We start from the raw sequence: 17,781 nt of genomic DNA on the forward strand, positions 1-17,781 counted from the left end.
TATCCACACCTCCTGTGTGTTCTGGACAGAGAAACGGTTAATGATATGGATGATAATATTACAGTAAATACAGGAAAAATATGAATACAGAGAAAAAAGAGAAACAGAAATATGACAAGAGGAGTTGAGTTTTATCAGTAATGTCGTACCTCCTCTGCAGGCTTGAATCAGAATAACCTTTGGTTTATCAATCAGAGCAGGACATTTCTCTGAGCTCAGACTGGAGAAGATGTCGTCAACAAAGAAGAAATCTTTGGGGTTTTTCTCCTCATCATAGTCGACACCTAAAATGGCATCTTTATTTTGGATTATGTTCCCATGAGACATCAGGACCACAAAGGTGCTGTCCGAGTCTTCATGTTCAGGATGTGCAGCGAAGTCCTCGACTCTAGCAGATATTTGCTGTCAATAAAAACATTTTTTTTTTTTTACAGAAATGCAGAGTATATAATGCATTGTAAAATATTTGTTCACATATCTATATCCACATCAGAAGTCCACTAGCTCTATACGCACTTTCTCAGTTAGATTTCTGTATTTCTCAACTCTGTAACCCAAAGCTGTCAGCAGCCACTCCATGTTCTCCTCGTCTCTCGCTGCTCCAGCCCTGTTGTACTCTGAGTTCTTGAATCGTATGTTGGTGATCAGCAGAGCTAAACGTTTCCTCTGAGTCTTGTCCTTTGGGATATAAACCTGTGAGAAAACATCAGTATTAGCAGAATTATAACATTAATAGAGTCACCTGAACTGAAACTAAATAAGGAGCATTGTGTGCAAAGTAAGAATATGCATTGTGTGAATAGATGAATCAACAATATAAAAATTCATAATTATTAAAATAAATCATAAAAAGTGATTTAGATGAACTCCTGAACTCTTGCTGCTTCAGATGCTGGATGGACTTAAACTCTGCAGGATGGTGGTCCTACAAAAGATGGACTAGCAATCCTTGAATGCATTGTTTTCACAAAAGTACTGAAACAGAGATACTTGCATTATCTGTGTCTTTGACAATATTGTCCTTAAACTCTTGGCTGCTTTGGATAATGCTGTGTGGTCTCCTCCAGTCGGACTGGATGGACTGATCCTCCGGCTCAGACGGCTGAACTGTACTCAGGAAAACACACATCACAATATATCAACAGCCTGAAGAACATCTCTACATCTGTCTGCAGCTACATACGTATACTATCACAGATCTTTCTCATGCTCTCCTGACTGGTTAAACTTTGTGTGATTTCTGAATATTGTTCCTCATGAATTAGTTTCTGCTGACAGAGTTTATCTGCAATGATCCCAACAATTTTAACCCCCTGAATGAGATCTGGCCAATGCTTATCAAACAAACTGTGATTTACCTTCCTCACTATTCAGACACGGCTCGTCTCTGTTAGGACGAATCTGATCAAGTTCATTTTTCTTAATTGTTGTAGTCCAGACCCTCTCCTGATCCTCTTCTCTGGTAAGAGCCATTTGAAGATCATTCTCCAGACTTGTGTTGACCCTGAAGAAGTTTGGGGGAGTTTCTCTTCTGAGTGTGATCCCTTCTTCAGGAGTGATAGTGGAGGCACCAGGAACATCAAGAATGTGTGGCGTTTTCATCCGAAATGGCCTGTCAGGTCTGGGATGCCTGATGATGCATGATGAAAATGATTTTTCAATTTCCTAAATTTTTTTTTTTTCACAGGGATCAACTGGAAACAAGTAGAGATGTAGAATGAGAGGATCTTTAGAACACATGTAGAGAAGAAGATCACAGTGTTCTTCCACTCGCTTTTTCCAACTTAGAATGAATGTTATAATAGAGAAGGATGGTTGGACAATCTTAGCATGGAATCGGGTCAGCTGCACAGGTTCTGTGGTTATTCCCTCTTCTTTTACTTTGAGGACTTTCACAGCATCTTTGAGAGAGGGGTCAGACTCTCCTAAACAGGCGTAATGGGGCAGATGCACTTCCTCCAGTTTCCCTGAGATCACCGTCACGTCAATTGCTGGACCGATCCGGTTGCACTGCAGCATCTCCAGCTCTGCGTTGAGGAAGAGTCCGTCTACGGTACCGTACTGAAGGCTGACGACACAGTCACAGACCCACCGCATTCTGGTCCTGACACACTCGTAACGGCCTGGGTAAGTGCTGACCCTGAACTTTGACCCTCCTTCATCTGTACAGGCCGACGGCTCAATCTGAAGCCACTGATCAGAATCAGCTATATGGACACAAGACTGACAGTTCAGCAGCGGGTGAATATCGAGCCCAGAAGGTTTGGGCAGAGAGAACCTGTGAAGAACCAGAAGAAGGCAGAAGAGTCAGCTGCTTTTATTAATCTCAGTTAATGTTATTTTCAATGTTTATTAATACATTATTCAAATCAAAAGTTGTATCTGTCAATATTATTTAATGGACCTGAACTAACATGAACTAACAATGAACAGTTGACTAACTAACGTTAACAAATACAGTTAATGCATTAACGAATGTTAACTAATGGGACTTTATTGTAAAGTATTACCAACAATTCAAAACCAACAACATACAAACAGTTAATAAAACTATTTTTGACAGGCAGTTTGACAGAGAAAATATAAAGCTAGTATATAATGCTGATGTCACTCACTAATAACAAACAATCTAATATAACAAACACATATATACTATAATGAGAGTTTAATTCGCACATAATTGTCCAGTTATGTTTATGTTTAACTAGCCAACATGAACTCTATATTCTCCATCAATAAGCTCAAGCTGAATAATGTGTCCAGTCTTCTATAAATCAGTGTTTTTAACTGTGGATATTTTCACAGAGGTGGACAGATAAAGAGCATCAGCAGTCTGGGGTGGACAGAAATGTTCATTATCAAACATAATAAATGAGTTTGACTATAAAGAACTGGACTGTTTTACTGCTTACAACACAACTGTCTACAGTTAATTGTGCTCGACTGTAATTGAGGAAGTGCTGGAATAGATCAAGTAATACTGAGTGAATTTGACTATTTCTGTCTTATTCCTCGTCTGCAGGAATATTAATAGAAAAGATGATCACACTACAGCTAGAAAATTACAGAAAATTAATAGCAAATTACAGTTTAGAGATTGTGTGTGATCAGGAGTGTAGTAGAATTAATTAGATAAGATTAATTATGTTACTAACCATGAAAATCTGAGATTTTCATCTTATGATAAGCTTTTTATTACACTTCCCATTTCTATGTCTGATGGTGACTAACTTTCCATTCCAGATCTAACAATAAAACAGGATAACTTTTACTTCCTTTTATTTAGGATGTAACGATTCCAGACGAACTTTCGATATGATCTAACCTTCTAACAAACTTTTGACTCAATGTAACCTGGGTCGAATGGAACTTTTAGAAAGGACTCAATGTTCTGTTTATTTTGACTGTATTGTGAAATGATTGACTGAAATATTAACCCCTTACAATGTTTTTGATATTTTGCTGATGTAGCTAACAAAGGGTAATGACAAGGGGGGGCTTGCTTTAAACAATTCAACCAATCATATTGATATCGCATGACATGTTAGTCATGATGATTCTATTTTGATATGTCTGGCTTTACCCTATAAAGCCTATTGTATTTTTATGTTGGGCCGAGAATCTCTGAGTATTGCTCGAGAACTCCCGGCCGTTTTGAATAAACCATCTGAGGGACATTTACCGAAGTCTGTCTCATTTGTTTTTATGCTGCGCAGCAAAGAAGTTAGGTTAGTAAGTTCAGCCAGTTGTCGATTGAAGACGCAAGAGCTAGAGTATAAAGGGTATTAAGTGTCGATTGTAGACGCTCTGTGTCGATGAGTAGACGCAACAGTTTTATTTATTAAGTGTCGATTAGTAGACGCTCTGTGTCGACAGTAGACGCAACAGTTTTATTTTAGATAGTCAGATTTAAGAATTTTACATCACAGGAGCTTTAGAGAAATACCAGTAAATCAGTCTTAAGCCCTATTCACAGAGACCTCACAAATGTTGGTATGTTTTAGCTTACCTTAAGGGCATCCAAGATGTAGGTGTCTTTGTTTCTGCAGTATTTTTTCAATTTTGATATTTTTAGGTCAAACTGTTCTTGTCTGTCAGTCAGTCATATAATGCAGGTCTATATGGTCACTAGTACTCACTACCTGAAAGAGCACGATTGTTGTCACGATTTGTTATGATTTCTCTTACATTATGAGCGTGCTTTTTGACGTGCCTACATTTGTAATTAAAAAATTTTGGTCAGCAGGAAAAATTGTCTAACGAACAGTTCTGTTTAAAAATCCATACTGAAATCAAACCAAAAGCTTGGTACAGAACGGTTCAATACGTGTATCATTACACCCCTAAAATATATGTATATACATATATACATATATATATATAATTAGTGCATCACCATTATGCAGGCAAAAATTTTTAATTATTGATATTAATTTATTAATAATATTGATAGAAATTATTGTCTATATTGATAGAAATTATATAGTCTCAATCTATATTCCGTTAACTCTATATTGGCCAGCTCTAGTGTGCATCCTAGCAAAAGTGAATGACTGTAATTAGTTAAAAATGATTGTCAACAATGCTTTTCTTGAGCAATCATTTTTTTCTTTTTCTCATTTGGCAGACGCAGTGATGACCAATTTTCCTTCGGCGACTGAATGGGAAATAAAAAATGCAATTTCTGGTCATTTTAAACAAGCACCAGGGAGAGCAGGGGGTGGTGGTTATGGATATAAAGCTAACAATTAATTCTTAAAAAAAATTGTATCTTAAGTTGTTTTACATATTTTCCAATATTTTATTTGTTCATTTTTATGTTTGAATGTTGTCTAAGTTGTTAATATAATTGTTCTAAATAAATCCTTTATATTCAATTAGTTTGGATGGATTTTCATTTATGAGAACCTGTTATATTTGAGTGAAAAGAATCCTTATGCCTCATTTTGTTGTCTATTATTACATGTATATGTAGTGTAATTGATGACTAGTCTATTCTTGGGCTATAGTTAGACGTCTATTAGATTTTCACTGACAGCCCAAAATCAGCCTTGTTTTAGCCTAGACCCATATTACCTGTCTATTAGACGTATATATGTAGTCGTTTAATAGCTGTCTAATTGATGACTGGCCTATTTTTGGGCTATGGTTAGACGTCTATTAGACGTATAAATATACCGTATTTTCCGCACTATAAGGCGCACCGGATTATAAGGCGCACCTTCAATGAATGGCCTATTTTAGAACTGTTTTCATATATAGGGCGCACCGGATTATAAGGCGCATATAGAATAGAAGATACTGCAGTCAAATGTTTGACTGGGTTTGCGTTATGCAGTGGTCACCAACCTTTTCAAGCCTAAGATCACATCCAAAGTCCAAATGTAAACCAAGATACCTTGTTTATACTCGACGCGTCCGCATGAGCGCGAAGTTAATAAAAAAAAAAATATCCGTCTGCTCAGGCAGATTCGGCTTAACAGCGCGCGCGCCTCTGAATCCGAAGATGCATGACTTTGAGCCGAATCTGCCCGAGCAGACGGATATTAGTAGTACATCTCATCACACCGGCACCCAGTTTGCGCGTCTAAATCAGTTGTATGGTCTGGTGTTCAGTCTAAAACAAAACAGTTGCGTCAAGTATAAATGCCTCGTCTGTTTGGGGAGTTGCGCGCGCAGTCAGCGGAGGCTCGCGCTCCGGTGTCAGGCGAAAGAATAAACAAGGTTTAAGTCAGTGGTTGTTTAACAGATGTTAACATAAGGCGCCAGATCCATATATAAGGCGCTCCGGATTATAAGGCGCACTGTCGTTTTTTGAAAAAAATAAAGGCTTTTAAGTGCGCCTTATAGTGCGGAAAATACGGTAGTCATTCAATAGCTGTCTGATTGTCTATTCTTGGGCTATGGTTAGATGTCTATTAGACATATATGTAGTCATTCAATAGCTGTCTAATCTTAGGCTATGGTTAGACATCTATTAGACGTATATCATTCAATAACTGTCTATTCTTGGGCTATGTTTAGACGTCTATTAGATTTTCACTGACAGCCCAAAATTAGCCTTGTTTTAGCCTAGACGTCTGAGCTGTCTTTTGACGGCTATTAGATGTCTATTAGACGCAAAATTGCTTGCTGGGGAAAGTTTGGTGTATATAGGTGCTACTGAAGTGGAGATTTCGGACTTGGAGTATGAGAGAACAGTCATTTTGAGAAAACAGGCTTTAAAGATTTTTCATCAGCCAATGAGATTGCGCATTCAGCCCTTTTACTTTCATGATTGGTTGCTTATAAAAAGGAAATGACCATATTTGGATCCGACAGGATTGTACACAAGAGAGAGAGCTTCCTAACGGTGCTTGTGATGACAGGCTGCCGGCAGAGATCGCGGAGCAGCATGTTGATTTAGAACGCAAACTTTTGTTGAATTTATGAGAAATCTACAGATGCAAACAGACAAAGTGTAATAAAATAAAGACCTAAATGTGAATTTCTGACTTTTTTTCAACACAAGTCTGAAAGAAGACATGTTATTGAAGACAATGAGACAAAATCTCAAAATTGACCAGTAAAAAAAAATGATGTTTTTGCCTGCCATGTCTCGCCTTAAGCAATACTTTTAAGGTAGTCTAATATTTTTCTGACTAACAAATTACTGACACAGTAAAGGGTAGATTTAAATAAAGAAAAACGAAATTTAAATAAAGAAAAACGAAATTTAAATAAAGATAAAAACGAAATTTAAATACAGAAAAAATGAAATTTAAATAAAGAAAAACGAAATTTAAATAAAGAAAAACAAAATTTAAATAAAGAAAAAACGAAATTTAAATAAAGAACAGGCTTGTGCACAATTCAGAATTGAATTGAGAATGACTCCTTAATTCCAATTCAATTCTTGAATTTGAATTGAATTTGAATTGATGTCAAAAACAGGATCTAGAATTACAATTCGAATTTGAATTAAAGGAAGCAGAATTGCAATTCAATAAAAATTCAAAGAAATTCATATACATATTTTAAGTGAAGTGTTTAACAATGAAGCTTTACGTCAGATATGATTGCATTATAAATGATATTAGTTTGAACTACTTGTACAGATTACATTAAAAGGATATGTTTTCCCCCAGCGATGAATGTTAAAAGCAATGTAAAAAAAAAAAAAAAACGAATTAAACAACATTGAGGGGGTAATTTATTTCAAGAATTTGATCAATATCTATTTTAGAACAAAATGTATTTTTGAGGAAATTTTTTTTGAGGAGTAAATAGTTACGTGAAATGAAATTTCTGTTAATAAATTACAAAATTAATGTAATTGTATTTAGTTGTATTACTGAGGTAAAATGTTTAATTCAATTACTAATCAACTTAAAACGAAATTGCTTTGCATTGATAAAGTTATCCAAATAAAGTAATCCAAACCACATTTATAATGGGTAACTAATAACAGTAATAAGCAAAAACATTTCCAAAATAACCTTCCTAACACTGAATGCATGTGAGACTCAACACATTCTTTCTGTTGTGTGACTGAGTGGAATTTCTTTGAATTGCCATGAATTTAATTCCACTTCCTGTCATTCCAATTCAAATTCAATTCAATGTCCTGTGGGGCGGAGTAAATTCAATTCAAATTCAAATTCATGAATTGAATGGAGGCCAATTCTCAAATTCTGAATTTTGCACAAGCCTGATAAAGAAAAACGAAATTAAGTTAGCCTAAATTAAAAACAAGATTAATTTAGATTGATAATAACGGGTAAAAAGTCTAATACATTTTGTTTCTATTATTCTATTTTCCACAATGTCAAAGCAACAGCAGAAATACAAGCTCAGACATGCGCTTCGGTCCCTATACAAACTCCGCTGTTCTGCGCTCTAGCTAGAGAACACTCCCATTGCTGGAACACTCAGGCGTCGGTTCTATTTCTAGCATGCACGCGTTTTCCGCGTGGCTCGAGCCGCACCTGAGACGCGTGTCTCATGCAGGCAGTGTGCAAACTCCAACCTATTAACATGGGAGCCGAAATAAAAACAGACACCCAACGCAGCTGAGACTCTCACGCCAGCAGCCAGTGTGTCGCTGGCCTTATTCAAGAACGAATGAGAACCGTTTCGCGGGGGATCCCAGGTGTCAAAAAAAAAAAAAAAAAAAAAAAAACTTTTTTCGTTGTTGTTTTATAAATGCTCTAGTCTATGACAATTGTTTAATAAATGTTCAATCAAAATGCAAAACATCGCGTCTTTATTTATTTTTATTTTTTTGGTCGACTAATCGTTGTGCAGGACAGGACTTTGGTCGACTAAGCATTTCTTTGGTTGACTACAGCCCTAGTGCTCATTATAACAGCTAATATTACCCACAACCCCCTGCGCTTTGGAGGAGGATCCAGTTCAGAACTACAAACATGAGAAAACTACAAACATGGCGGATATGCGCGACCAACAGTTGAGTAGAGCGGGTTAGATAAAAGAGTTGATAATCAGTGACTAATAATCAATATTTAAGCTGATAAAAAATATTATGTTATCCGACAAAAAGAGTACATACGTTTAGAGCGAAGTAGGCGAATTGTTGTGTAGCGTTTTGATGTATGTCTATCATGTGACTCTCTGACTGGGCCGTAACACTATAGGCTACTGAACTGTTTATGACTCATTATTGCTTTTAGCAGCGCTCGGTTTTCCCATTAGTTGTTTACATTGGTATTTGTTTTTCCCGGATATCATGTAGTATTCAATCAGATGATGACTTCGTTTGTGTGTCATACGCATCAGACGTTCAGTCAATGGTCCGTGGTTGTCTATTCTTCATCCACTTTTCAATTCATTGCTGAGGAATAACTGACATCAGAATATCCCAACTGACCAATCAGAGTCAGGCATTTCATAGCGCCGTGAAATAATATCAATATAGATTATATTCTGCAACTCAACTGGTGTGTTTTGTTGTAAAGTCATTTTTGGCTCACTGTGTTAAACACTATTATCTTATAATTAAATTATTAAAACTATAATTCTTAGTTTGTACTTTGATATTTTACAATACCTTTTTATATTTTTTGTTTATAAAATTTTGTTTTATAAACACATTTGGTCAGCAATGAGAGTTTTGAGAGCGCTACACAAAAGCTTTAGAGCAACAGGAGAGTTTTGTTAGTTTCCCTTTTATTCAGCGATATCAGATTCAGTCTGATATATTTAATATGAGTCACATGCTTATGTATGTATATGTGAAATCTTCTACAAACACAGATGCTGGAGGCAAGAGACAAAGGCATGGTGACAAATTAGAAAAGCTTTATTGATTAATTTGCACTTTTATCAAAGTTATATCAAAAGTAGAAGAAGAAGGAGCTATGAAAGAAGTAGAGCAAGTACTCTTAGCAGTTAATTGGTAGATATTGTAATATGAAAATGGAAAAGTACATTACAAATTTCATTAAAAGACAGTAAATGAATATAAGTGATAATTGCATGCAATATACTGCCTGTATATATCTGGAATGCATTTTTGCATATAATGCCTCTTTAACTCAATTCAAGGCAAGACACTTGTTCCCTGGTCTTGAGATTTTGTTCTATTTTGCTGTTTTATTATATCCAGATTTCAGTTACAATAAAAATCTCAAAATCATTTCTCAAAATAAGTTTCGAACCAGACTTTATCCAATGTTGAGATTTCTGGTCTCAAAATGTGTTCAAATGCGTGCATATTTATTTAGATAATGCCTCTTTGCATTCTATCAGCCTGTGGTGTCTTGCCTTAAACTGATGTTACACTGCACATCCTCAGAGTCCAGGGAACAGGTAGAGTTTCTTGGAATAGGGCGTCCTGTCAAAACACGGCAATAGTTTTGCAAATTCACCCTTTTTATACTCGAAATCCTTGAATTGTGGGTCTTTCTCCATGCGTAAGGTGACCTATAATAAAAAGATCAAATTTATATGTGACAAGAAGCAAACTCCTGTATGTATTTTACCTGAGCAAAGCACTGGAAGAGATTATTTTGCTTTTGAGCTGAAATAAAGCAAACCAATTGAAATGGGATTTTCAACATTTACCTTCCTGAACAACTCCATAATGTGATCAACATGAGCCCATTTACAGAACACATCCACGATATACATGATAAAAAAACTTCCTTCGACAGGATTCCTGTATGAATAGATACCTGTGGAGAAAAACCATTGGTAGGTTGAAGAACTTCACAAAGCAACCCAAACTTTTCTCATTATTGGGGAAACACTGGCCAACATCAACAGACTGTTTCATGTGCTTTCATCAGTTCACCTTCTTTAAAGTGTGTGAATCAACATGAATTATTTCTGAATATGAAGCAAATGAACAGTGTGTTGTGTGATCTAAATCAATCATGCATCAGAAATCAGTGTTTTACTTACCAGGGAGGCAGGACTTAAAACAGATGAAGTCTTTCTCTCTGTGCTCAATGGAGTCTGACTCTATTTCCACACCTCCTGTGTGTTCTGGACAGAGAAACGGTTAATGATATGGATGATAATATTACTGTAAATACAGGAAAAAGATAAATACAGAGTAAAAAGAGTTACAGAAATATGACAAGAGGAGTTGAGTTGTATCAGTAATGTCGTACTTCCTCTGCAGGCTTGAATCAGAATAACCTTTGGTTTATCAATCAGAGCAGGACATTTCTCTGAGTTCAGACTGGAGAAGATGTCGTCAACAAAGAAGAAATCATTGGGGTTTTTCTCCTCATCATAGTTGACACCTAAAATGGCATCTTTATTTTGGATTCTCTTCCCGTGAGACATCAGAACCACAAAGGTGCTGTCCGAGTCTTCATGTTCAGGACGTGCAGCGAAGTCCCTGACTTTATCAGATATTTCCTGTCAATAAAAACTTTTTTTTTTTTTTACAGAAATGCAGAGTATATAATGCATTGTAAAATATTTGTTCACATTTCTATATCCACATCAGAAGTCCACTAGCTCTATACGCACTTGCCCAGTTAGATTTGTGTGTTTCTCAACTCTGTAATCCAGAGCCTCCAGCAGCCACTTCATGTTCTCCTCGTCTCTCGCTGCTCCTCGCCTGTTGTTCTCTGAGTGCTTGAACCGTATGTTGGTGATCAGCAGAGCTAAACGTTTCCTCTGAGACTTGTCCTTTGGGATATAAACCTGTGAGAAAACATCAGTATTAGCAGCTTTATAACACTAATAGAGTCACCTGAACTGAAACTAAATAAGGAGTAATTATAAATGTATTGTGTGAATATGATATATCATTTAATAATAAAAAAATCATAATAATATAAAAGAAATCATAAAAAGTGATTTAGATTTATAGACCATAAATTAATGTTTTCCCGTCTTGTTTGTAGATATCATGAAAGAAAAATAATATTACATAAAGCAATGGCTATAATAAATGAATAGAGTATGTTTAACAATGTAATTTTTCATAATATATCATAAGCTTGAAAACTCAATATTCCGGCAACAAATTAGCGATGGCTATTAACTGATATTCGACATATCTCTGGTATTAAAACAAGATTAATCAGTCCAGCATCTGGAGGGCCACAGTCCATCAGCGTTCAGATCCTCTCAGAGACATTCAGTCTTTGTTAATTTCACTATCATGGACTTATAGTTTGAATTTCATCATTTCCTGTGTTCTTTGTTCATGTTTCTCTCTTTCATTTGTTGCTATGGTAACTCATTTAATCGTCGCACCTGCTAGTCATTTTAGTTCATTATCTATATAAGTTCCTCATTTCTCTAGTTGTTGGTTATAATTTGTGTTTGGAGTTTGTACTAGAACACACTGTTACGTTACCTGTGGATGATGAGTTTGTTTGATTCAATACTTTTATTTTGAATTAATCTTCATCTGACCTTCTTCTGTGGACTTTATTCACTGCTATTGTGACAGTTCCTGCCTGAGATCCTCATTAATCCTGAACTCTTTCTGCTTCAGCTGCTGGATGGACTTAAAGGTCCCGTTCTACGTGATCCCATGTTTCAAACTTTAGTTAGTGTGTAATGTTGTTGTTAGAGTATAAATAATATCTGTAAAATTATAAAGCTCAAAGTTCAATGCCAAGCGAGATATTTTATTTAACAGAAGTTGACTACAAAAAACGGCTGGATTGGACTACACCCCTCTACATCCTGCTTTAATGATGTCACTAGTACCGTAACCTCCGCCCACAGGAACACAGGCGTATTGATGGCGAAATGTCAACAGACGTGGTTGATGTTTATCTATAATCGGATACCGCAAAAGTTTAATTCGAAGTTGTTAGTTTGCTCTGTCCATTTCACCACGGACTGTTTTTCTAACCTGGAATAATATCAAGCAGACTTCTCTCAGCGTTTCATACTGACGAAGGGGACTATTTCAACTATATTCCAGCAAGCGGTAAGTAGTGATTTAATATGGAAGTAGCGATCACTCTTCACATCGTTCGTTTCTCTTAGTAGGATGAAAATAATCTTACTTAAACTGTGATTAATATACAGAAAGCGATCAAAGAACAATCCCTTTCCAATCGCCCAAGCTATCAATCACACAGCGCGAGTTTATCTGGACACTTGCCAAAACTCGTTATGAAATCAATGACGCTGTTACACTGCACAACGAAGCTCTTACTGTATTTATATGCCTCATGTTTGCATTGGTGAAATCATTAGTGATAGTGCAGAAACTGCGTTGCAATGATAAGATCTTTCACGCGATCAACAGACTGTCATCTGCTCAGTGCTCATCACTGCAAACTTTTATGTGATGGGAATAGATCTAAATACTTAAAAAACTTCTCACGATTCGTTAATCCCGATAGCTGTAATAGTAAAAACGTATAATAGCTGTAATAGTAAAAGTTTTCCAGATAGTTCCACATGTAATGCCAGATATTTCATATGCAAGCATGTCAGCCAATCACAGCAGAGGGCGTTTACACTGAAGTCTCACAGCAGACACGCCCCTTCAAACAGAGTGTTCAAACCAGGGAATGAAATCAGGCTAGGAAATATGCCTTTTATTTCTAAATTATAACAATTTTTGATCTAAAAAACATACTAACATTATAAGGGCACCCCTGGAAACATTATAAAATAATAAAAATAATCCATGGAATGGGACCTTTAAACTCTGCAGGACAGCGGCCCTACAAAAGCTGGACTAGCAATCTCTGAATGCACTGTTTTCACAAAAGTACTGAAACAGAAATACTTGCATCATCTTTTTTGTCTCTGAGAGTGGTTCTCTTAAACTCTTGGCTGCTTTGAGTAATGTCTGGTCTACTCCAGTCGGACTGGATGGGCTGATCCTCCACAGACACTGAAGCATTTCTTCCATCCACTTGCTCAGGCTGCTGAACTGAAGTCAGGAAAACACACATCACATCAACAGCCTGAAGAACATTCTCTACATCTGTCTGCAGCTACAGCTGTTTATGAATGAAAGTCTACAGCATTATTTCAAGGTCCTTGTTTTCAGGTCATAAACTTTTTTTTTTTTTTTTTGTTACTTTACGTAAATATCAACCCATCTTGAATACATATTTAATACTGCATTGGTAACACTTTACAATCTTGTTCATTAGTTCACATTAGTTAATGTATTAAATAACATGAACTAACCATGATATGAGTAATACATTTGTTACAGAATTTATTATTCTTTGTTAATGTTACTTCATAAAAATACAGCTGTTAATTGTTTGTTCACAGAGCATTAACTAATGTTAACAAATACGACCTTTGATTTTAATAACATATTAGTAAATGTTTAAATTAATATTAACGATTAATAAATGTTCAAGGAAGTATTGTTCATTCTTAATTTATGATAAGATAGTTAGTGTTAACTAATGAACCTTATTGTAAAGTGTTACTTTTCACTATATTACTGACAATATTATGACATAGACGGGTTTCTGTGCATCACAGAGATGCGCGCGCAACTATGAGGCAGAAAGCAGCTCTCTTTACAGCATTTAGCAGAAACAAGAGATGACACTTGTGAACTGCACTAACTGCCAAAAAGATGGATTTAAAATGTAAGAAATCAATACTTTTATTCATCAAGGATGAATTAAATTGATCAAAAGTAACAGTAAAGACATTTATAATGTTACAAAAGATTTCAAATAAATTTCTAATCATCAAAGAATCTGAAAACGTGATGAATGGATGGTCAATGAATGTTTTATCAAATGACCATATTAGAGTGATTTCTGAAGGATCATGTGACACTGAAGACTGGAGTAATCATGCTCAAAATCCAGCTTTGATCACAGGAATAACTTACATTTTTAAATATATTTATACAATAGAAAACAGTCAATTTAAATAAGTGTATATATCGGGCCATATGATTGCGAAATCTGCGTTAATTGCTGAGTTCTGCATAACAGTACATGCCAAGACTTGCATGCACCTCCAAGTACTGTTTAAAAACGATATAATATTTTTTTGTGGGGTTCATTAATGGTGATGCATAATTCGGCAGAACAGATGCTGTAGGCAATGCAGAGATTTGCATCCACTTCTTTTCTCCACATAAATGACAGTTACCTCATGTGAGGTACATGCAAAACGGTTAGCGGTTTTGCCCCCTGAATGCGCGCGCATTGAGTATTGTTTGTATACACGAAACCCGTCTATAGAATCACACCCTTATTTTCAACCTAATTTTCTGTTTGATCTATTGCAATGATCTATAACATTTGAACATTTACACAATATTCACATGATTATCTATTTTATTGTATTATTTATAATAAACACACATTTGTATATGCAAAAATGTAACATAACTGTACCATTTAATGTATATCTCTTTATTTTTTCATAATGATTACTTCTATTCAATCTTAAACTAGTATAAATTGTTTTTCTTTACCTTTCTGAAGTTCTCCCTCAAGTTCTCTTGCGAGATCATTTTTGTCCATGTGTCGCAGCACTTGTACTGCAATATTGCCAGCATTAGCACAATACTGCGATACCATGCAATCCACGACATCCTGAGGATCAGCATTCTGAAGCCTTGATTTAGGAATAGGCTTTATGTCTTTTGTAGGAGGAGTCGAAAGGCACCAGATGAATTTATTTAGCTCTTTTACCACAAGCTCCTCAAGTTGCTTAACCAAGAGTAATTTTATTTCAGTAGTGGACATTTTGTGTCACTGGGAGAAAAAGGAAAAGTTAAAAGTACAGATCTGAGATCATTGTACACTCATTTTGCTCTTAAAGAAGTTTATACGATTGCTTTCAAAATGTATAGCATTCAATATAAAGATAATATTGCTCAGCTAAAACCCCCGAAAAACCTGATTGGAGGATAATTGTTTGACTGTCAAACCTCATAAGTGCATTGATAAATGATTTGACGAAGTGAACGCCCTTTAGTGTTCAGTAACTGCAATAGGCCTAAATGTGTTTCTCTCTCTCTCATGCATGTCACAAGAATCATAAATACAGTTTTTATCAGATTATTGGTTTTAATAGAGACTTTTTTTTTACCTAATGTGCACAACATTTTAAGTGAATCAAAACCTTTTAATCAAAGTTATACATGAATTTTGAACAGTACCCGTTCTTGTCTTAGGACAACTTTGACTAACTTTTTTGATCCACTTCAAATGTTAGGAGCAAAACCTGTGCCAATACTGCACACACGAACAGCTCCCACATAGCAACATTGTGACGTGGCGTCCCACATCTGGCTGACTGACTTTGTTTCCGTCAGACGTCTACCGAAGTTTTTATTGAGAATTAACAGAGGTTTAACTCTAATGTGTTTCGTTTGAAGTCACCATAATGATGATTAGTGTTTCCATTAGTTGGGCTCTTAACTCTTATTATATCTTTTGTCTTTATTGGCTGTTGTGACAGTGTGTTTGTTAAACACATTTTCAGCAGCAAAGAAAGCTAAAGTGAAATGAGATCAGGTGATGATGGTTACCTGTTGATGGATTTATAATAATCATGATATAGACTGATTCACTGATGTCTAAAATCGGGTATTTTTATTTAAAAGGAATTCATTAATTATAAAAAAACGATCTGAGTGTATAAAGAAAAAAGTGGGAGAGCATAAATGCAAGTATTTTATTGTTTTTATTTTTCATGCTTAAAATCAGTGTGTGTGACCACACCATCACTATGTCGTGATTTCTTATTGCATCACTGCAAGGGAGCCGCTAGAAACACTGATCACAATAATAGTGAGTTCAAACAAAAACATTTTTAGGAAAATCAACATTAATTTATGAAGCTCAATACTGACACCTGTCTTTACTTAGTGTCTCATTATATACATGTGCATAATGATGAGCAACGCTGTCAATGCAATTAAATTAATTTATTTAGAATAAACTCTAAAATACACTGCGAGTAAAAATGTCTTTAAATAAGTTAAGAGCAATTAATTCATTTTTGAGTGTATTACATCAAGGAGGAAAATTTCTTTCTTCATATAAAAAAAGAAGATAATATCAAAATAAATACTTTTTTTCTAGCAAAAATACTATTTAAAAATCATATTTAAATATGCTAAAATATTTTTTACTCGATTATAATTATTTTGGAGGATGTGTGCTTTACTCAAGTGAAAATTGCACAATACTTGTAGATACTCTTATATAAAATGAAATTTTTGCGAAGAAAAACGTTTTTACAATTTTATTTAAGAAAAGTAGGCCTACACGTTACATCGTTGCGTTTTCTTCCGTCTTACTTTCACTCTACAAAGCCAGTCGAATATTGCGCAATTTCATTTAAATAATGTCTATTTTATTCAAGCAAATGACATGATATTTGATATGATATAGCAAATTATATTTGTTTTAAAATTCATACAATAATTGGCCACAACTGCGAGAACTTGAGACATGATTCGATTTACTGTGATTGATTTGCTCTGAAACAAAAAACTGAGTAATAACATGTGTGAACTTTGATCAAAGCAAAACGACCCCCGTGCTCGCGCAGAAACAATGATACGTACGGCACAAAATATAGCAACACCCAGTCTTTTGATTAGCCTATTAATGAGGACGAATGTTTCAAATATTGCGACAGTAGAACGCATTTATAAATAGGATTTACTGACTAACTGTTGCAGACTTGCACTATAAGTTACTTCTAATAAACTAGCCTACAGGATTTTGTTCGTCAGAACATTCTCTCTCAGAAAAAAAATGTACAAAAACTGACACTGGGAGTCTGGGACCGACGGTCTCCTTTAAAAAGGTTCTTCTAAATTAGGTACAAACGTGTACACTGCCACAATACGGAAGTATGTTACATACGGAAACCCTAAGGCCATTTGGGCATGGTGGTGGAAAATTATTCGGCAATTATTTTGTATTCTTTCCGCAAAAAAACAAAAAAACAAAAAACAAAAAACAAAAAAACTGTTGCATTACTTTACTCGCAAAACTTTTGTTTTCTTTGCGAGAGAAAGCAATTTGTCGGGGGAACGCAAAACATTTGCGAGGAACGCAATTATCCGAATTTCCTCCCACGTTCCAGCTCACATATTTTTTATTCACCGTGTCCTTTTAGTGGCTTCGTGGCAAAAAAAAAAAAAATCTATAAACTAATAGCAGGTATTTAAATTGGTGAATTATAGGATGCTCTACTCACGTCTCTGGTGATTGGGGTTTCGTCCGTCGTTGTGCTTTAGTTTGAGAGTTTCGTGTCTCTGTCTTTGAGCTTTACAGTTTTGGGGTTTCACTTTCTCTTTGCCCCTGTCCGTCCCTCATCTGAGCGCGCAAACCACCAAGC

The 17,781-nt window shown here is 35.5% G+C and overlaps 1 protein-coding gene across 1 annotated transcript; it reads right to left on the minus strand.

Moving 5' to 3' along the window:
* Nucleotides 1-9,281: 9,281 nt before the first annotated feature.
* On the minus strand, nt 9,282-17,728 carry LOC308686404 (caspase b-like). Its single transcript, XM_081394828.1, has 8 exons — nt 17,641-17,728; nt 14,894-15,176; nt 13,224-13,366; nt 10,984-11,160; nt 10,617-10,869; nt 10,405-10,488; nt 10,066-10,175; nt 9,282-9,924 (listed from the first exon to the last, which is right to left on the minus strand). Exons 2-8 carry the CDS (start codon nt 15,165-15,167, stop codon nt 9,793-9,795), a joined length of 1,173 nt encoding a protein of 390 aa, XP_081250954.1. The 5' UTR covers nt 15,168-15,176; nt 17,641-17,728; the 3' UTR covers nt 9,282-9,792.
* Nucleotides 17,729-17,781: the final 53 nt, after the last annotated feature.

The sequence above is a fragment of the Scardinius erythrophthalmus genome (genome assembly GCF_964197995.2).
Source record: "Scardinius erythrophthalmus genome assembly, contig: HAP1_SCAFFOLD_246, whole genome shotgun sequence".
NCBI classification, from domain to species: Eukaryota; Metazoa; Chordata; class Actinopteri; order Cypriniformes; family Leuciscidae; genus Scardinius; species Scardinius erythrophthalmus.

Bases quoted from the DNA above. Each gene is read 5' to 3' on its own strand.
- LOC308686404 (XM_081394828.1), bottom strand. From the start codon at position 15,167: ATGTCCACTACTGAAATAAAATTACTCTTGGTTAAGCAACTTGAGGAG. The intron at 10,870-10,983 runs GTGCGTATAGAG...TTTTATTGACAG, and splicing joins ACACAAATCTAACTGGGCAA to GAAATATCTGATAAAGTCAG. The intron at 10,489-10,616 runs GTACGACATTAC...TTCTCTGTCCAG, and splicing joins GATTCAAGCCTGCAGAGGAA to AACACACAGGAGGTGTGGAA.